At 38.9% G+C, this 20,356-nt stretch overlaps 1 protein-coding gene across 1 annotated transcript in view; it reads left to right on the top strand.

Annotated features, from left to right (window-relative positions):
- The window catches only part of THSD4 (thrombospondin type 1 domain containing 4), a 236,975-nt gene that overhangs the window by 198,617 nt on the left and 18,002 nt on the right, over positions 1 to 20,356 (top strand). Inside the window, exons 9-14 of the mRNA XM_083871241.1 lie at positions 9,234 to 9,409; positions 12,096 to 12,192; positions 13,065 to 13,307; positions 15,583 to 15,712; positions 17,402 to 17,606; positions 17,895 to 18,068. Of these exons, the coding sequence (XP_083727367.1) occupies positions 9,234 to 9,409; positions 12,096 to 12,192; positions 13,065 to 13,307; positions 15,583 to 15,712; positions 17,402 to 17,606; positions 17,895 to 18,068 (1,025 nt within the window). The remainder of the gene's footprint in view (positions 1 to 9,233; positions 9,410 to 12,095; positions 12,193 to 13,064; positions 13,308 to 15,582; positions 15,713 to 17,401; positions 17,607 to 17,894; positions 18,069 to 20,356) is intronic.

Here is a 20,356-nt window from a genome sequence, read left to right on the forward strand (position 1 = left end):
TCACAGTCCTGTGTGTTTTTTCAGTTACAGTGTTTAACTTTTACCACACAGAGCATCCAAAATTCTTGAGAAATTCCACTTGAAATTCAAAACAGCTTAGGAGTATTCATTAGCTCCAATTTTTTCAGAGCAAGGAACAAAAGCTATTTAGCAAACAAAAGAAGCAGTTTCTACTTCAGCTTTTAATTCCTGTGAGATAGAGTGCTCTTTTCTGCAGAGATGTCACAATCTGCTGGTTTAGTTTAGCTGTCATACAATTATTCCAATTCTTGGCAGTTGTCAGGAGTGCAAGGAGTTACAAAACACTTTTTGTTATGCCAGCTGGAGAAAAGAGTGGGGTATTTACACATGTGCATTTCACTAATCCGGCCCTTCTGACTGAAGTAGTGTCTAGATTAGAAGATAATTCAATTGCATTTATCTACCCAAAGGACTTTTGCCAAATGTGTGCTGAGTTTCTGTGCTGGTTCACTAATGCAGCTGAACTGTGCCAGGAGGCTCAGCTATCATGTTCAGAGCCATTAGCAGCCAGTCCAATCAACTCCTGAAATACAAGAACCAGATTCTAACTGAAATAATGTACCTAAGCCAAGTACTATCATCTGCAGGTTCAGCTGGAGCTGCATGGCTAAAATATCACATGCTACACTGGAAATGGATCCCTGTTGGAGACTACCAGTCCTGAATGTTGTTTGTTATTTCTAAATCCTTGATTTACAGCTATTGCCAGTGGAGAGTATTTCCTGATGTTACTGAGGTAGGATAGGAAATATGTTGTTAAGAATTCAAGCCCTACATTTTTACTGGGCTTAGGCAAAAATTCTGATTCTGCCCTATAGGAGCTGAAGTTCTGAGACTGACACTTAGAAACTGTAACCTCAGTTATGTCCTTCCTCCTTTACAGAAAGAAATTTGGGATGTATAAGAATGTGTAAAGGGATTTTGAATTTCTATATTAAAAAAAGCCCACAATTTTGAGTTAGATTATACCGATTAATTTCTAAAGTCTTTGAGATTCTGCATTTCCCAAAACAGAAGATATGCAGTGGGCTATGCATTTAACATGGTTACAGGTACAGGACATGTATGATTCTTACTCCAGTTCTCTGGAGTTTAGTGTTGTCCTTCTCTTCATATTTAATTCCTCTCAATCTACTTTTGTGCCAGCCTTTCTGTCATTTCTCTTCAGTATTTTCAGGGCAATGGTAAAATTACCGACAACTTAACAGCAGAAAATTTACACAGACTTTAGTGGAGTTGGGAATTTAGTCAACTACTGCTATCCCTTCAACTCAAGGAAAATTTTTATGTGAGTTAGAAGAGAGAGAGGTTTTTGTAGATGATTTTAATAGTACTTAATAAAATGTATTTGAGGTGTATAATTATAGAGGAAGTTCATCATTCTTATCATGTACTGTCATTGTGTTTATTAATTGTATAAGTCCTTTTAGGTTAGGTTAGGTCATTGGCAGAATAATGAAATCTGCTCATTCTCAGTTTTTGTTGGAATGATTCTTCAACAAATGTTCTGGCCCTCTGATAGTTTCTCTTGTACTTCTCCCCAGTACAGGGGCTGTAATAGACAACTCATGAAACACAGGAATTGTTCAGGAGTGATGTCACATCACCACAGTCCATACTTCGATACAAAGCAGGAATTGAAACACCCATGGTGAAGAACTGGGTTGTTGCATATTTAATTGTGGTGGTTATTGAGCTGCAGTGCCAATATTTGCATATGTCATGAACAGCATAGTGCAGTAATGCCTTCACACTTCCCTGACTTCCATAAAGCCTGTCATGCTAAAGAGGCCTAGGCAGGTTTGTTTTTGTGCTAGAGGGCTCTTAAACATAGCACTAGCCTAAAGATGAACTTCCCTCTGTTGTTTCCTCTTATTCCTTCATTTGCTTTCCCAGTAAACGTTACTATGGCCTCCAATAAATGCTTTTAGAAACAAAATATATGGTCTGGGTTAGCAAACTCTTTTGTGTTCCCTAATTCTCTGCTATTTAGAGCCATATCTCAAAATTCAGAATTATTGCCTTGGCATAACTTACTCCCCATGGAAAGCGTGGGAATCATGTAAGTGTTATTAGTTCTGTACTTACAAATAATAATATTAAAAGTCATCAATCACTCAAGAGCACCTGCTTGAAAAATGGGAAAAGGCATTTTATTAGAGCAATTTTAAAGAAGGGAAACAGCACTAGAAAGAAAACTGAAAATTAAACCCAAGATTCAATTCATAAGGAGTGCTTATGCCTTGCAGTTCAAGAATTAACAAAATGCTGAAATTCTGCTTTAGTGAATGTTTTTACTTGCATCATCAAATCCACTTCATGAGCTCCCTATTTCCAAAGCTCCAGGCTGTACACAGACATAGGTTTACAGTCCTAGTGTAGCAGCTGGGTAATAGGATGCAGAACATTCTCTGCTCGAGTAACACTACTGTTTATATGGGTTTTCCAAAGGTCTGTGTTGCACACTGCTTGCCACTGGGGTTGAGGATGATGTGTGAGAGAGCAGCAGTGACACTGAGGCACAGTAAATGCCACATGGTCACATCTTGCAGGTGTCAGGTCATATATCTGTGTGTGTATTTTGCAGTACCTTGCGTGACAAAGTCTCAGAAGTCACAGCGTGAGAATGATGTAGTCAGAGAGGGAGTTCCTTGCATTTTGCCTCTCATCTCACCAAAAAGGCAGAAAAGAGGAAGCCTGGACTAGCTAATGTGGTTTGGTGTCATTGGCTGTCACTAATAACTATCAGGGAAAACTACTAAAAAACAAGGGGAAATCCTGCATCCTCTCCTGACAGCAGCTCAGGATTTGGTAACATGCAGATTGACTCTGCTCTTTGTTTGGAGATTTTACTGAAGCCATTGAGACCAGACCTGCTGTAGTGTCTGGGCCTGAACAGATTGTATAGCTACAGGACAAATCTGGCTTTTTTTCTCAAAGCCTGTAATATTAATTTGCAACAGTAGTTAATTGTCTGTTCTGCTTTGCTGCCCCAGCATTTTCCTTGAGCTGATGCATCAGCAGAGCATTTGGAGTCAAGCATAAAAGGAACAGGCACAACCGAGTGAAATGGAAGCTTCTCTCTGAGGGAACTGGGGAAGCAATAGTTCAGTGGATCCTCCAAAATGGAAAATGACTGTTTGCTGCAGTGCAGAAAAGGAGCATTTCTGTTTGCAGTGATTAACTGCAAAACCATTATGTTTAAGTAAATAAATAAGGTTGGGGTTTTTTTGCAGGTTAAAAAAAAAAAATCAGAAATCTTTTAAAAGCAATAGTGGGATTTGCTGCTCTCATAATGATTAGGAAATGCACCCAGAAGATGCTCCTTTCTCAAAACTGAAACAATACTAGATTAGACCTAAGGCAACAGAATAGAAATCTCTTCTACTTGCTTTGTTTTGGACACTGTCATGGTGGAGGGATGAACCTGCCAAAGTGAGACCTCAGGACAAACTTGGCAAAATTGGCTTAATGGAATTCACTGTTTCAAATTTATTTCCCTTTGAACTGGGATTTCTTTTATATGACAGCTCCCTAAGGAGAATACCTAAATAACTTCTTGAGCAGGATTATGCTGTTGACCTGAAGTCCTACTGTTAATATTTTAGATAAGAAAGAAAGAAAACTGCAAACCTTTCCTTGGAAATAATAGTATACTTGAATTATCATTTCCTTGTAATAGTGTCGGGAATCTGGTACTTTTATCTAGTGCCTACTGTAAAATTATTTAAGCAATTTCTTGAATGCTAATGCTAGCAATAAATACTATGTGTCATATTTAATTTGCAATGTTATGACAACTACTCAGTTCATGGATAAATGCGACAGTACCTTTACAAAATAAGAATATATCCAAGCTATTCAAAGCTGTAAGCAAAGATATTGGTTGAATTTCTAAAAAGCAGATTTTGAAGTTTCTTCTAGGTGACAAAATGAGTAAGATTTGTAAGAACAGGGATCTATATTATGGGGTAATTGTACAGAAAGACAGACAGCCAAAATTTCAGATGCCTCGCAGGTCCATACATTAATAAGTCCCTAAAATTTGAATCCATGTGCAGGAAGTTCTGATTCCTAGGATTGAAAGAGGACTGGAAATACCACAGCATCCAATTTACTCCTGGGTTCAGAATCTTAGAAACACATTCTGAGACAGATTTTGCTTTTGTATTATGTCTGTTTCTGGTCCTTCCTGGATTGAAGAGTAGTGGAGGCATACACAGGGTGAGGGGGGTGGTTGTCTTAAAGTTCGTATTTGAAAATACTGGTTTGCATTAGAATTATGTAAATTAATAGAGCATTTTTTAGTGGAGAGTCCCAGTCTCTGGTCCATGTCCTTTCTGACAGAGTTAAAGTGACCAGTAATGGCTTTGAACTTCCCAAACTGGTTGGCAGTTCATGAACACTTCCCCTCAGCTATGCACAGCTGGAAGATGCCCCATTTTTGTTACAGATCTGTACCCTTACCCTGTCTTGGTTGTCAGTGAAGAAACTAAATACAGTGCAAGAGGTGAAGGTGTCCAACCTGCAGAGACACTGGGTTTTGGTTTATACAATCTGATCCTAATTTAAGGCAGAGTGAACTGCTGACTATTTTCTAATATCCTCTGTTGGCTCTGAAATAAGGGGTTTGTAGGATCAGATTGTTAAAATCATTTGACTCTTGCTGATCATGAGATCTTAGCCCTACTCATATTTCTTGAATTAAGATCAGAGTCTTGTGGGAGCTTTGCCATGGCCTCAGTAGGAGTTTGAATTGAAAAATTCAGAGGCAAATAATAGATAATTCAGTTCATGAGAAGTGTGCCAAATTTCTCCTGAATATTCTGTAACTGAGGTGTGTTCTAATAATCAGCAAATATCTATGCTTCTGGAAAGGATTTTTTTCAGAGAAGACACTTGAACTACTGAATATTTCATTATTTTAAAACTGTTTATTATTGAGTTTCTAGGCATTTGGCTTTTTTTTTTCCTCTTATGCAGAGATACTTTAAAGTAGCCTAGGAGCTGTGTGCTGAGAGCATTTCTACACTGTGGTCTGTGTGCTCCCTGTTTAGTGACCTGACAGGTATTGTGTATTCCATCCTGCAAAACTGACAGGCATGAAGGCAGGCTGTGTTTTGTGACACTGAATAGTTTATTTGATTGTTTTTTAAATTTTTTTTTTTTTTTAACGTCTGAAGTTGTCTTCAAGTCCTTTTGGAGAAGAGAGTTTTACAATCTCTGCATTCAGAAGTAGCCCCTGGTATAGAAGTTACACTGGTCAACAGGCTGCAGGTCTGGCTACTCAGAGTTAAAGGCCAGCTCAAGGCATTTGCTGGACTTTTCCACTTGCTGGACTTTTCCAACAAGCCCTTTCCTTCCAAGTTTATCTTCCTGCTACTTTCTTTCTGTTTCCTTCCACACATGGTTTGTACCATGAAGCCAAGTGGCTTACCTCACAGGAGATGTCACCAAAGGCTTTCTGTGGGGTTTAGTTGTACAAGATGCACCAGCCTGCACTGATTTTTATAATGCAGTATGTGAATATTTTAGATTTGTCTCTGAAAGCTCCATATAATGTATTTTTGTGCAGGAAAGATAAAGAGAAGTTGCATGTTTCTTTCACTTCTTTCATCAAAGTGGTCACTCAGAAGTGGTCTGATTATTTACTGCAGCTGTATCTGGGCACTCTCTTTAAAGGTGCTGGGAAAGTGTTGCTGTTTCTATAGAAAGCTAGTATGGCCAAGATACTCTTGCACTTTATTTCAACTTAAACAGCAACAGGATTAAATTTTAAAAAGCTTGTTAAAATAAAACACAAAGGAAATGCTCCAAATGTGATGTGCCAAATGAAAAAAAGTGTTTATGGTGTAAAAATAAGATAGTTGCTGCACTTAGCCTGTAAGATGCTTTGGTTTTCAATTGGCAGCTGAAAAGCAAATGCAGCCTGAGAGCCCCATCCATCTCACCCACTCAACTCACCTGTTCAAGGTGCCTTTGTTGAGGACTTTAATCAAAGAACATTTGATGTCTTTTAATCTCTGACTTGCACCCTGAGTGCATCTGCAGCTTCTCAAGGTTCCCAGGATGAAATCAACAGTGAGACATTTGCAGTGGCCTCCAGCAGCCAAGCCCTGACCTGGGTTCCCAGTGGCCCCATTTGCAAGGCTGCAGCCTCTTCCCAGAGAGAGGATCTGCTCCCTGCTTCCCTCTCTGTGGATCAGGACCAAATGAGAGACACTTCATGGGTATGGGAAAGAACTGCAATTCTGTCTGTCTGCAGCCTTATTATGGCTTGGAAAGCAATTAAGTAGGACTTAGGACACTGTTCTCCCAGTGAGAAAAGCCTTAGGACAGAAAAATACACTGTATTACTCTGCATATTAGTGCTGTTGCCAGATTTAAAAAGTTTCATTATTGGTACTGTGCCTATTTTGGGTGAAAATGTACTGCAAATAGTGAGGTACTACACCCACAGCTAAAACATTTCTCTTCAGATATGGTTAGAAAAATAGGAGTCATTCAGCAAAACACTAAAAATATATATCAATCTGCCAATATGGAGAAGTTAATCAGAACTTGTGTTCTGAAATACTCCATATCACTAGTGAGAAGCATTATTGAAGGCCACTCTAAACAACACAGTTTTAGTTAAAAGCCATTTTCAAGATGAAAGATAGATTAAATGAGCTACAGCCTGTATGAGGAATTCCTCATGAGGAATTAATGGTAAAGCTTCTCAAAATCTTTCATACTTTGGCTAAAAATATTAGCACCATAAAAATTCTTCAGGGGCAGAGTTGAGGTGGTGGATGCAGAGTGATCAAAACATAAAAGAGGCATATTTTCCCTTTTTATGGAGAGGCCTCTTTCAAATCCGTCATATGATGGATTTGAAATGAAAGTTTAATGTGCACTCAGTTTTTCAGCCAGCCAATCTTTCTACAGCTTGATTATTAATAACAATTTAATCTTAGCCAGCTTTCTTTTCTTGAGCTCTTGATGATTCATTTATCTTATTTATTTAGCATCAATCTAAGAAAAAATACTCAGATCATAAAGTGAAGGAAATGTTCCACATTAATAAACCGATGTAAAATCAGTCTCCAATACATTTTGAAAAAGTGTTTAATCCATAGTTGTTTGAATTAAAAAGTAAAAAAGTGTAAATAGCATATAAATAGCAAGCAAATAATGTGAGTGGATTTCCTATTTAACCTCTATGCAATATTTTTTGAGCTGTAATTTTTCCTCTCAGCACGATATGAGGAATGATGAGGCCATTTCCATGGCTTATATTGTATACAATATTTTTCCATAATAATGCCACAGTATAGAGATTGTTTTGTTGGTGAGTCAGTAAATGAGACCTAGGAAGCAAGTAGATTTTTGGCAGCTCTCAGGAAAATAAACACGTAGCATTAAGTAAAATAAAAGTTCAAAATGTGCGAATATATTTACAGGCTCCGATCCAAAGCCATGAAATTCATTGACATTTTTGCTTTTATAAGAATACTTCATCAATATTAAACAACTTATAATTAGTTAAGTGGTCAGAAGCAATCCCTCCAAGTCAAAAGATTTTGAATATTACAGCCTAACAAGACAAGGGAGTGTCACTGTCCCTTCTCACGGGACATCTGTTCTGAGTCCTGCAGCAAAGCAGAAAGACTGCTTCAATTGATTAGTTAAGTTAATTCAGATGTCTGGAATGTGTACAAACAATGAAAGTTCTGTCTCTAATGTGTGTTACTTTGGAATTAGTGGCATAAATTTAATTTCCCATCATTTGGGCCATGCATGTAAGTTTTTCCTAGTAGCATAAATAGTTGTGTATACTTTTGAGAGCACTTTAACCGAGTATCACCATTGTTGAGAGAGGGTAAAGAAGAAGCAGTCTCTGGAATAGCTGGATCATTTACCCTGAATTTTTTTTAAGTTCAAAGCTTGTACCTTGAATTTAGACTTTAAAAAGTAAATTACAAAGCAACATACAGCCAAGGGTATTACTAGATTTTGTTGTCTCTTCTAAAATTTTTATTTAAAAGCAAATTCTTCTGTAATAAAATTGAAAACCTATGAGTAGAGCCTTTAGAGAAAGGGTTGTGTTGTTCCTGTGTACTTCAGCAATGTCTAATGGGGTTTCAGCCTATATATATATATATGTATGTATGTATGTATATATATGTGTGTGTGTGTGTATGTATATATATAAATAATGTAACTAATATTACACAAACTATACACATATGTATAGCAGGAATTTCTAACCTTAAGGACTGAAAATAATAGTCACATAAACAGATAAAGAAAGCAGGAATGAGAAGGAGCAGGCTCCTGTGTCACCAAATTACTGACTTGCCCGTAATAACAAAGGGAATGCACTGCCAGTGGGATATTGAATCCATATTTTATCAATCCCTGGCTATTATATGATTTTCAGTTCAGTTTTTTTAATGTAAGGGGTCCTACTGGCGTTTTCAGAATGCTCATCACTCCAAGCAGTGCTGCAGGTCAGGACTCTGGAAATGTTCTGACAAAAAATCTTGTTCTGAAAAGGACGTGGAGGGACCAGCCAAAGGGCTTCATGAGGAGTAACAGGAACATTTGGCAGCTCAGGGTACTCATGTACCTCTGCATTGTTTGGTCCTTCCACAATGTGTAATGCTGGTTTTCTGTAGCTGACTCCTTGTTTTGTTCTGCCTAAATCATAAAATAGTCCATGCAAGGGGAAGAAAGTGCAGGAAAACCACTTCCTTGGCACCCATGTGTGTTGTATGTGCTGCTGGCTGGCTGAGAGTCACCTGGGAGAAACTGCTGAAAAGGGTTTCCAAGCTGGTTTTGATTTTTCTTTCTTTTCCTACAGCATAACCTTACAAAGTGTTGAGACATAATTTTCTACAATTGGTTTGTGTTTTGTTTGCTGAGATTTTTTTCCCCCACAGCTACTACTGTAACTCTGTTCTTTTCACCAGCTTTGTTCCCTGGCCTCAGGAGTACCTGAGAGTGTTCTGTGCAGCTGTGGGGAGCTGACTGGGCAGCAGAGTGGGCAGGAGCTTTCCTCTGACCAGATCCTGTGTTTGTGTCCCTGCAGCAGAGTGGGCAGGTGCAGAGTGGGCAGGAGCTTTCCTCTGACCAGATCCTGTGTTTGTGTCCCTGCAGCAGAATGGGCAGGTGCAGAGTGGGCAGGAGCTTTCCTCTGACCAGATCCTGTGTTTGTGTCCCTGCAGCCCTGCGGAGCCGCTCAGGACGCTCCATCATCAACGGCAATTGGGCCATCGACCGCCCGGGCAGGTATGAAGGTGGAGGGACAATGTTCACTTACAGACGCCCCAATGAGATCTCCAGCACTGCAGGGGAGTCCTTCTTGGCTGATGGGCCAACAAATGAAGTCCTTGATGTCTATGTGAGTTAGCATTTCAATTATTCTTCCTGATGGAAATGAAATTGTTCATTGTTAACATGCAACACTAAAATGGCATTCGGTACCAACACTTTGTTACTGTAATTTTGAAATGTTACTTTTGATATTTTACATTTGTTTGGTCTGATATCCATTTTGCTCCAGATCTTAGGAAATCTAAATCAAGCCTTTTTCTCTCAGACTTAACTGATGCAGTGAAACCAGTTGAATTTGTTCAGTAAAGTAGAAATAAGGCATACAAATGTCCAAGGTTTTTCTTTTGTCAACTGGATTTTTTCTGGATACTTTCCTATTGAAACAAATCTGATGTAGTTCAGTTTTACAGTGAAGAAGCAAATACTTAAGCCAGACAAGGCCTCTCACCATCTCAGTTTTCTTTATAAGAAACAAGTCCATAAAGCTATAGAATGTAGGATTTGGTGCAGGGCAGTTTTTTATGTGAAGCTGTGATAGGAGACCATAGATAATGGCTATTTGAGAAAGGAAGAGAGAAGACAAATTATTTGTAAAAGGGAGAAATCATATTGAGAAAGCTTTTCACTTCAGATGGGACGGGTTTTTAGTTCATCATACTGAAATAAAAAATATAACTGGAATTGATTACAACTTCTTCCAAGATAAATGGGGTGTTCTGAGATTATACACTCCCACACAGTAAAATCCATTTCTTGAAAAAACTACATTAACTGAATATATGTTTCTTTTATCCAGCTGTGGCTTTTTTGTCCTTGAGTGCAATATGGGGTGGAAAAGTGAGTGTGCTGGATAATTTCGTAGAAAAATTATTAGTAACTACCCTGATTACTAATCTGGGAAAAGTTAGATGTTGGCAAAGTTATTCCTCATCTGCATGGTGTCTAATAAAGAAATTTAATAATTACACTAACACTAGAGTCATTAAGGTTGAAAATGACCGTTAAAGATCATCTAGTCCAACTGATCCAAACTTCTTTTCCAATTGAATGAAATGTGTGACTGGGAAAACCTGGAAAAATAAACAATTGGGCTCCTAAACTGTGCAATGCCAGACTCTGTTTTTCAGATGTTCATGTTATTGTGCAGTTACAAAGTTTGTGAGTTGAAGCTTGGCCCTGAGTTTTCTTTTTTTAGCCAATTAATGCCTAGTACGTAATGACCCAGAGAGAAAAGGGTTAGGAAGTGGAGTAAACAGATATTTCCTAAGTAATATAATTTAAAAGCCTTAAGTTTTGATGTTGTTTGATGTTTGTTTTGATGTTTGATATTGTAATGTTTTGGTTTAGGCTTAGGGACTGTAAACAGCTGCCATGATGGGTGTAGCTTTACCAGCTTTGCTCTGTGGCTGCTGCTGTGGATTGCCACTTCTGATTTGACTGAACTCTCACCTGAGATGTTTCTGGTTGATAGGAGGAATACTACAATTCAGTATAAGATTATAGTTTAGTCTCTTTTTTAATATGGTATGGCAAGATAAAGGTGAATAGTGCTAGATGGAAGGAAATCCATGCTCAATATGACACAGCCTCTCTCCCAGGTTTGCAATGTGCAGCCAAGCAGATACAGATGTCTTTTTTCAGACTTACAGTGCCTGAGTCATGTAATTCTCCATTCACCCATACTCATGATCTTTATGCTCTGTGTAGAAAAATGAAGAGATTTGCAGATGGGAACTCCAAATGGCTTTCTGTTCTGTTTTCCTGAGATCATGCTGTCTTTATTCCACTCTGAAATGTAGAGGAAAAAGCTTTCTGGTTTACAGGAGGTTATGAACCTCCTGTAACATTTGTAACAAGAAAAAGAGATGCAATTTCTGTCCAAGTGTGAAGTATACATTGCTACAAAGACTTAGGTCCACTAACTCAAAGCAAAACTATAATTTCAGGTATTTTCCTGCAGGAAAGCTGGAACAATATACTATTTAGGGACTTCATCAATTTAGCTCTCTCTAAAATATGCCTGTCAGCTGTTTCAAGAAATGTGATGGGAAAACCATCACATGGGGACTACTGGGGAGTTGTTCCTGGAACCATCTAAAGAACAGGGTCCTGGTTCTGGAAGGGAAAGTGTACTGCTGGTTCTACTACTGAAGTCAGTTTCCAGTTCTTGGTTCTCTCAGGACCACAAAGAGGGTGTGTTTTTTGGATAAGAAAGTGACATTGGAAGGACCCAACCTTACAAAAAAAAACTGCAGGCAGTGCATTATTAGATGGTTTAGAAAAGTGAAAGCTCTCTGAGGAACAGCATTTAGAGGAACAGCTATTATATTTGGCAAGGAAAGAGTGATTTTGACATAAGTTTAAACAAAAGTCTGAATCCCTAGTTGGTATTAATAGATGTGAATTTAGTGAAGCCTTGAAGCCTTAGTTGTGCTCTGCTGGGTCACTGGGCCATTAGAATAGCAGGAGGTTTTACTTTTAGGTCCATGGATTGTGAGAACCAAATAGCCAGAGCAAGCTGCCATCATAAGCTGGCTCAATCTGCAAACACGGGAACTTGTATTTTCTTCTTTGCAAACAGTAACTTGTATTTTCTTCTTTTTGCATTTTTTGGAGACAGCCATAAACCACTACTTCTATCTCAACCAGTGATAAATGATGTTATGTAGCTGATCAGCTCAAGTTGATATTGAAGTATTAGTAACATAACAAGTAGAAGAACTCAATGTATGTATGGCTGGTTTTCTTTTTAGATGATACATCAGCAGCCTAACCCGGGTATACATTATGAATATATCATTCCAGGAGACAATGTCATTAGTCCTCAGTTGATTGCTCACAGGAGGCCAGGTAAAATGCCACCATTTCCTTTCATCAAACACATTTTGTTACTTAATAAGCTAATGGAGAAATTCATACCAATGAATTTGGTGTAAATGCTGCCTTTGATCTGGGAGAGGCACAGATTTTCATGTTGAATGAGAACTCAGCATAGATTTAGTAAAACTTCAGTGAATTAAAACTGGCAGGGTTTATTATACTTTAGCTGGGAATATTGCTACTTTGAGTAGGAGTGTTGTAACCATGTCTCTGAATGGAAATAGAATACGATTTTTTTTCAGAGTCTTTTCTTTTTGAGATAATTTAAAACAACCCTCCACAGTTCCCCTTTCCTCTTGCACAACTGGAGAGGATCAAACAGAACTGTGTTCTCTTCCCAGACAAGAATCTGGGCAGCTCCTGCCTGAGCTGTGAGTATGTGCTCTGTGTACTCCTAGGGAGTTCTGAAGGACAGGAGAAACTCTGCAAGTGAATTTGGTCCTCGTTCTAATGTTCGTGATGTGCTTTGACAAATTTCTGAGTGTTTGGTATGTTCCTAACGAGGAGCGGCTGTGCTGAGACATGGGGAGGCACAGAATGCAGAGTGTGGAACAAAACAAAAATGCTTTGGGAAATACTGACACTGGGTGTGTTAACTCTACGTTGTCTTTGGAGATTCTTTAGTTTTTAGTTTTTAATGTACTTGCTGGCTCAGACTTGGTTATCTTAGTTTAAAACAACACAATCATCACAGGTCACTATTAGGCAGTTTCTACATAGCAGATTAAAGCTTTTTCCAAGTTTAGTGATTTTCCAGTTCTAATTATTAGAGAATCATAACATAGACTAATATTTTCATGTGAGGTTCATTATTTTACTTTTCTATTATTGTCCTTCATCAGGGGAACCATTGAATGGTCAGTTAGGAATGCCAGAAAGTACAAGTCATGAGGATGAGGATTTGCATAGAGAGACAGACATTCTCACTGGACAGGCAACTGGAACTTATCCAGTTATTCAGCCAGGAAGATTTCCTTCTCATCAACCAGAAAATCAGGTGCCTGCTATGCAACCACCAAGACAAAACCGAGAACACAATTGGAAACAGGTTGGAAAAACTGAGTGCACTACAACATGTGGGAAAGGTAAGTGCTTTGTGTATGTACAAAACATTGTTAGACCTGCTGGTTTCTGTTCTCTTACAACCAAAAGTCATTTCGCTGCTATTACCTGTGTTTATATTTAAATCAGTAGAAACAGCAAAATTAAAAATAGAAAGCATGGAATTTATAAGGAAAGATACGGCATTTGCCTCTGAAAGGAAATATTTCAGCATTTATGGCAAACTGCTCTCTCCCATACCCTTGATAGACAGCTGCTTTCCTCAACATTCTTTGGCACTCTTTACCATTCCCTTTTGCCTCTCCAGCTTTGTCAGATACACCCACTGTGCTTTTTGTGTCTTTGTCAACAGTTTTCTGATCTTCATGGGAAGGTTTCACAGGCATTTCATCAGACATCTTTGTCTCATTGGGTGTTTCTGGAGCAGCACTGATGTGACTTCAGAAATCTGAGGTTTTAACAGGGGAGAAGTGGGAAGGAAAAGGGATGGAAAGGGCCTGGTGAGCTTTTGGGAAGTGGTGCATACACTGCTTGCATATACTGCTAGGATAAAGCTTTGCTGCCAGACATTCACAGTGACCACAGATTCAATAATGCAGAACACAAGCCATTACTTGGAAGAATAAGTTTTTGTGATGGTAAAAGTGAAATCTTTTGTACTATGCATAGCCACCCAGCACCATACTCGTAACACTGCAGAGATTTAAAATAAACATGTATCAGTGTGGGAGCTCAGCTGGCTGTCACCAGTTCATATACATCTAGAACATTTGCTTCTTCATTAGTTTGAGAGAACACTTCATAAATTTGGTCCAAGGCCAGATGAGTGTCTGTGTTATAGCTACAGACAGAGCTGAAAAAATCCAGCAATATTGATAGCAATCAAAATTGCTTCTCAGCTTAAAAAAAAAAAAAAAAAAGAAAAGAAAAAGAAAATTATTCTCCTTGGAGAAATTACTGCAAAAGTACTAGAGCTAAAATACAACCTGTAAAATTCAGACTTCTTAAAGTCAGCCCTTTTGTGGAGAAAAATATTTTAGTTGGCATTTAAGCACACTGTGCTTTTACTTCAAGTCATATAGGCAGAATCCATAATTGAGTTGATTATTGGCTAGCAGCAGTCAGTCTGTGTCAACTACTGAGTGACTGAATTCCCATATTCAAGGTGAAGTTTAGTATCCAAATCAGGTAATTTATGGTGCAGTTGCAGGAACACATCAGGGTAAATGTATTCTTCCTTTCCATCAGAGAAATCTTAGTTGCATATGCCGTGGCCTTTATCGACATTGGCACATAGTTCTTGTCCTTTCTGCAGAGATCTGGTCACTCTTGGCAGTGGTATTAATGAAATCTGAGTCAAATGGAAGATAGCAAAGCTGTAGGACTTGAGAAAAAATATCAAAATCTAAAAAATTAATTTCAGCCTCTGATTTACTCCATGAAATGTAGCAACAAAACTGCCAAAAATAAGTATCTCTTTTCCCATTATGTGAAGAATGTGTGCATGTTCTGATTGTTAAATTCAAAAGAAACTGGATCTGGAGAGCCGGATCCTGAGACTATTGGGACTGTATGAACATTTCTTGTGATCTTGGTGTGAGATGCCCATGACTCCCTGATAGCCCTAAGGCATTTCAAGCCAAACTAGGTTATATAGGCTGACAAAGAAGGGAGTGGAAAATCAAGAAAAAAAATCTGTACTATTTAAGGCTTTGTTTACATTTTGCATCATTCAGTATAGGACACTTTCTGCTTTTTTCTTTCCTCTATGTTTTCCATTGTCTTCTACTTTATTTCTTCATGCAGAAATATAGATGATGGGTTTTTGTTTTGTTTTTTTTTTTATGATCCACCAAAGTTAAATAACCGTAGGAAATTCCAAGTTGCAAGAAGAAAAAAAGAAGTTATTTTTGTGCTACCTGAGGAATTTGGAGGCTAAATTAACAGGTTTGATGAAAACCTGTGAGATTTCAAAGCATGTTTTTAAAACTTCAGCTTAGAAAAAAGACTGTTACCTTTTTTCTACAAAGTGAAAATGCTTCCCATGAGAACTGCCACCAACTGTTGTCCTAGATTTCCATTTAAAATGACCGAGCAAATAGATCTGCTGGAATTTGGACAGTGTGGAAAGTGTCACTGCAGCCTGTCAGTGCTTACGTTTGGAAATTTTGGATAAAATCTTTGTCTGTGTTTCCTGTTGTCAGGCTACACTTTTCCTTTCTGCATCAATGTTGGATGCTGCTGTTATTGCTGCAGAGTCTTTTGCAGTTCCTTACCTAATTGTCTGTTTAATTTCAGGATCACAGTACCCAATTTTCCACTGCGTCAACAGAATCACTCACGAGGAGGTGCCCGAGGGTTACTGTGACAGCAGCACCAAACCCATTCCAGAAGAGGAGGCCTGCAACCTCTTCCCATGCCCTGCTTTGTAAGATACTGTCGTTTAAGTCAAGTGAAATAAGCAGTATCACTGAGATCTTGCACGTCAAAGAGGCTGTTCTAAGTAGGAAAGTAGTTTGAGCTTCTAAATACTGTGCACTGTACAGTGCACTTGTGTTGTAAATTGGAGTGGATTTTTTTTCCTGTAGTTGTTGGTGGCCTTCTTCCCCTTCACAGGGGGCAATAGCATGCAGAGTAGACAAAAGGAAACCTGGAAATGAGCAGGTGTAGCAGTCTGTCAAAATGTGTGTGACTGTTCAGGCAGACACGCTCTATGTGCTCTCTGTGGGTACATTTTTTTCTAGTGAGAGCCTTCTGCCTATGCCTGTGTGAAAGGAGAGGCTCTGCAGGTTCTGCCACTCCACATGAGATCTGTGTGCTATAGTGGCCACACTTCCATTATTTAAAGATAAGATAGTGCTCACAACAGTCCCCTTTCATTCACCTCTTTTCCCTGAACGGAGCAGTTCTTTGGCTCCAAGACAGGGTTCTGTGTGGTGGTTCTTGTCTCCAGCACAGTGATACAACCAGTTCAGGTGTGCTTTCCTTTTGAATCACACTTGCTTATTGGGGACTGGGAATTGCAGTTGGCTGAGCAACTTGTTTGAAGCACTCAAAAATTAAAAATATAAATAAAAAGATAAAAAAAAACCCAAAAGGACAGTTCCTCCAGGGTGTATACCAAGAAGAGAAAAGGGTTGAACCCAGTTGCCTTTAGAGCAATTTCATTTTAGGTCAATTTTCCATCTCTCTTGTGGTTATACTCTTCAGTTCTCTTCTGAGCAGCAAGAGGTCACTCCTTATCCCAGGGAAGTTTCTAATGATGTAAGTGCCCTTACAGGCTCAGAGATGTCTCTGATGAGCTGTTTCCTAGTGCGTATTAGATACTCAGGAGCTTCTGAAGTCATTTAGCTGGAGATGGCTTCTCATGCTTTCATTCTCACTTTTTTCATTCTAACAACTCATATTCATTCAGGATATCAACAGTATAAACAAAGAAATGTAAATATTTAAATGCAGAGATTTTGCTTGCTGTCCATAAGAGTTCTGAAATAAAGTATGTTAACAGTTTAGATAGTTTCTTTAGGTGTGTGTCTTCATGCTTGTGAAATAAAATTGAAAATTACATACTTATACAAAGGTGACTAAGTAAATACAATGAAATTTTGGAATGAGAAGGATATATATAGAGATTTTTTCAGTCTCTAAAGTTAATTATCATTAAGTTTATTACTTTATCATTTACTGTTTCCGTTTTACTGATGAAAGAATGTCTGGATGCATTTTGTGATTTTTTGTGTCATTGGTCTTTTTTAGAGGCTTTGCTGCAGAAAAGTTTTATGCAGCACATCTTAAACTTTTGGGAAGTGTCACTAGAGCAGTAATATATATTATAGACAAATTCTTTTAAAAGTCCAGCAGCTATTACAGCTTAAGTAATATTTGTAATATGTCTTGAGACCATGCATTGTGCAATCTATCCATGCTCGTTATTCCCAGCCTCTGCTGTGTGAGCAGGTGTGTGATGGTGTCTCTAAGGGTTCATTGCACACACAGAGACTGAAGTGCGATTTTACAGGATTCTGCACCAGCATCAGAATCATGTCTTTCCAGTTCTGTTAAGATCAGTGTTAGAGAATTCTCTGTGGGACTAAGATACCCTGTTTGTTCCCTTCAGCTGGGATATAGGGGAGTGGTCTGAGTGCAGCAAGACGTGCGGGCTGGGCATGCAGCACCGGCAGATCCTGTGCCGGCAGATCTACGCCAACCGCACGCTGACCGTGCAGCAGTACCGCTGCCAGCACCTGGAGAAACCCGACACAACCAGCACCTGCCAGCTCAAGATCTGCAGCGAGTGGCAGATCAGGACAGAGTGGACCTCAGTAAGTAGGATCCATTCATTTGGGGCAGAGTACCTCAGAGGGAATACAAATTTTCTTCCATGTATCACTAAACAAACGTCAATTTGGTTTTGTTTAAAACAAGTGGAATATTAAAAGCCTTGGAAATAAGGAGATCTGAGTTCAATAAATCCCTGCTTGACCGTGACCATCAGTTTCCTAACCAGAAAGATGTCTTAGCAGGAATGAATGAACTGTATGGCCCTAGCTCCCTGATAAACCACTGCAGTCCTTGCACAGAGTCCTGATGCAACCTCCCTTTTGTCACAGTGTTCAGTGCCTTGTGGAGTGGGGCAGAGGACTCGAGATGTGAAGTGTGTCAGCAACCTTGGGGACATTGTTGATGATGAGGAATGTAACATGAAGCTGCGGCCAAATGACATTGAGAACTGCGACATGGGCCCCTGTGCCAAGAGCTGGTTCCTTACAGAATGGAGTGACAGGGTAAGGCTTTCTCAGTATCTTTATCCTGCCAAACCTTCTAAAACAAGAGCATCAGAATTTAAAAATATACATCTGTACAGCCATAGAAGGAGTAATCTTATTTTCCATGTTTATTCTTGGTCTTTTAAACAGGCAAAAGCAAACAAAAAAAGAATGATCCCGAGGGCTTCTTGAGTTTGTGTTAAGATACAAGAATGCATAGGAAGGGCAAGCCTGTGGGTACATGGCCCAATGTCCAGACTTAGAATTGGCTCTGAGTCTGAACTTTCCAAAATATTGAGTGTGCTGAGATTTATTATTCTTCTTTGCTTAGTGCTGAGTCTCAAAATTCAGGCTCTTAAAAGTTTCCCCACTTTTTTTAAGGGATACAGATTTGAGGCCTGATGTCTGGGTTTAAGTTCAATCCATAAAACAATTATCTCATAAATGTGAAAAGGGAAAAAACTTCATAAACTCAGGCAGGCTTGATTCAGACTCTTGTATTTTGTGAATGTGGATGTTGGGGTAATTTTCTTCCAATGAGTCAGATTCTCTGCATGAAAGCAGTAAAACCAGGGGTAATTTAACTTGTTTCGTGATTGGGCTCAGAGTTGTTGTTCAGTGGTGATATTTATATGCTTTCATTAAGAGGCTTGCAAACATGGTCTAAGAAAAGCCTGGTATTTTGGTCCCTCTTGTGGATGCTTGCATATCAATTTCATATCTCTAGGCAAGTTCAGCCTTCAGTCCGTAAAATCCTGATTACATCTCCCTTTGCTTTGGCAAACAAATAACATAATTTATCAGTGAAGCCATAAGATTACATTCATAACTTCATGATTTCATTGTTTAGATCACTTTGTGATAGTACCTCTGAAAGCCAGGAATGTCAGGCTCATAGCCTGGGCATGAGTTGGACACTTAGAAGAATTTCCATATGGTTTAGATGCCAAGATGGAGCAGGAACTTCACAGGTAGAGCAGGTACTTGCTATGTCACAGAACTTTAGAAAGGCTGATCAGACTCTTGCTTCAAGGTCTACAAAACTTTCAGCCCCCAGACAATTCAAGTAGATTTTATAAAGAAAACAAAAATACAGACTACTAAATCCATGTTGTGACATTTTTTTTTCCAGTGTATGCTCTTGCATAGTATGGACAGAATGATACCAGGAGAAGTAGAAGTATTAGTGCAAAGGGCAAAGATTTGCTGAACAGAAGTGGCAGTGCTTTTTTTTTTTTCCTGCCTTTTTTTCCTTTTTTTTCTTTTTTTTTCCCATATAGATTTGTTCTTTGTACAGTGCTGTTAAATTCATTCTGCCCTCAAAGACATCATTTGGCCCAGCTGCTATCACCTGGTACAGTTCCACCACATAAAGCACAGACCTTGCAGTGAAAACTCCAGCACCATTCTCTTCATCATTCTACACTGATATTTAGTCCTCTGCAGAATTAAAAGCAGCTTTTGAGCTGAAGGTTATAACTGTAGAATGTTATTATGCTTATTTATACGTGTTAAATGAGACGTAGAAGTGAAGCAGGTAATGTGGAAAATGTTGGAGTTTTTTTCTTACCACAGACTTTTTAGGGCTGCAGAGTAAAGAATGGATTTTGTTACCTTCTCAGTTTATATAAGTGTACAGATTAATTTCTTCCAAATGCTTGCTACTGTAGTTGGCATTATTCACCATCACTTCTGCCAGGAGTGGGTTTGGAGTTTGATTCACAAAGAGGATGTAAGAAACAGCTTATTTCAGGAAAAAAGCAGATTTGAGGTGGAACATGCAGGATGTCCTAAGATTCACACATACCTCATAACTCGGATGTTGAGACGCCGAGGGGCAGCGATTGCAGTGCAGGCAGTGAGGTTCAGCAGCAGTGAACAGCTTTGCACAGTCAGGCTCTTGGCCATCAGCTGTCTTCCTGTGCCTTGAAAGGGCTGCCTCTTAGGAGCAGAAATTTCTCTTTCTTTGTAGAGGAGTGTGTTTCTGTTGAAAGAAAAGAGAAGAATTCTGTCATGGAATAGAAATGGTCATTCCCAGATGTATAGGCTTTGCATGTGTCATTTCCCAAACAATTCCTTAAAAAGTACTTGAAGCCAAGCCACACTTCAGCAATAAGCATAGATCAGCGATGGGCAGCCACAAATGGTTCAGATAAGCAGCCAAAAGTTCAAATGCTTTAAAAAAGCTTGTTCAAACCTCTTGAGTCTGCAAAACTGTGGTGGAAATCTCACAAGAACAGACGTTCTTTGTGAGATTTATTACATGCCTACTTCAAGTCCCAGCTGGAAATACCACAGAACAGTCT

The sequence above is a fragment of the Zosterops lateralis genome (genome assembly GCF_965231275.1).
Source record: "Zosterops lateralis genome assembly, chromosome: 13".
In the NCBI taxonomy this organism is placed as follows: Eukaryota; Metazoa; Chordata; class Aves; order Passeriformes; family Zosteropidae; genus Zosterops; species Zosterops lateralis.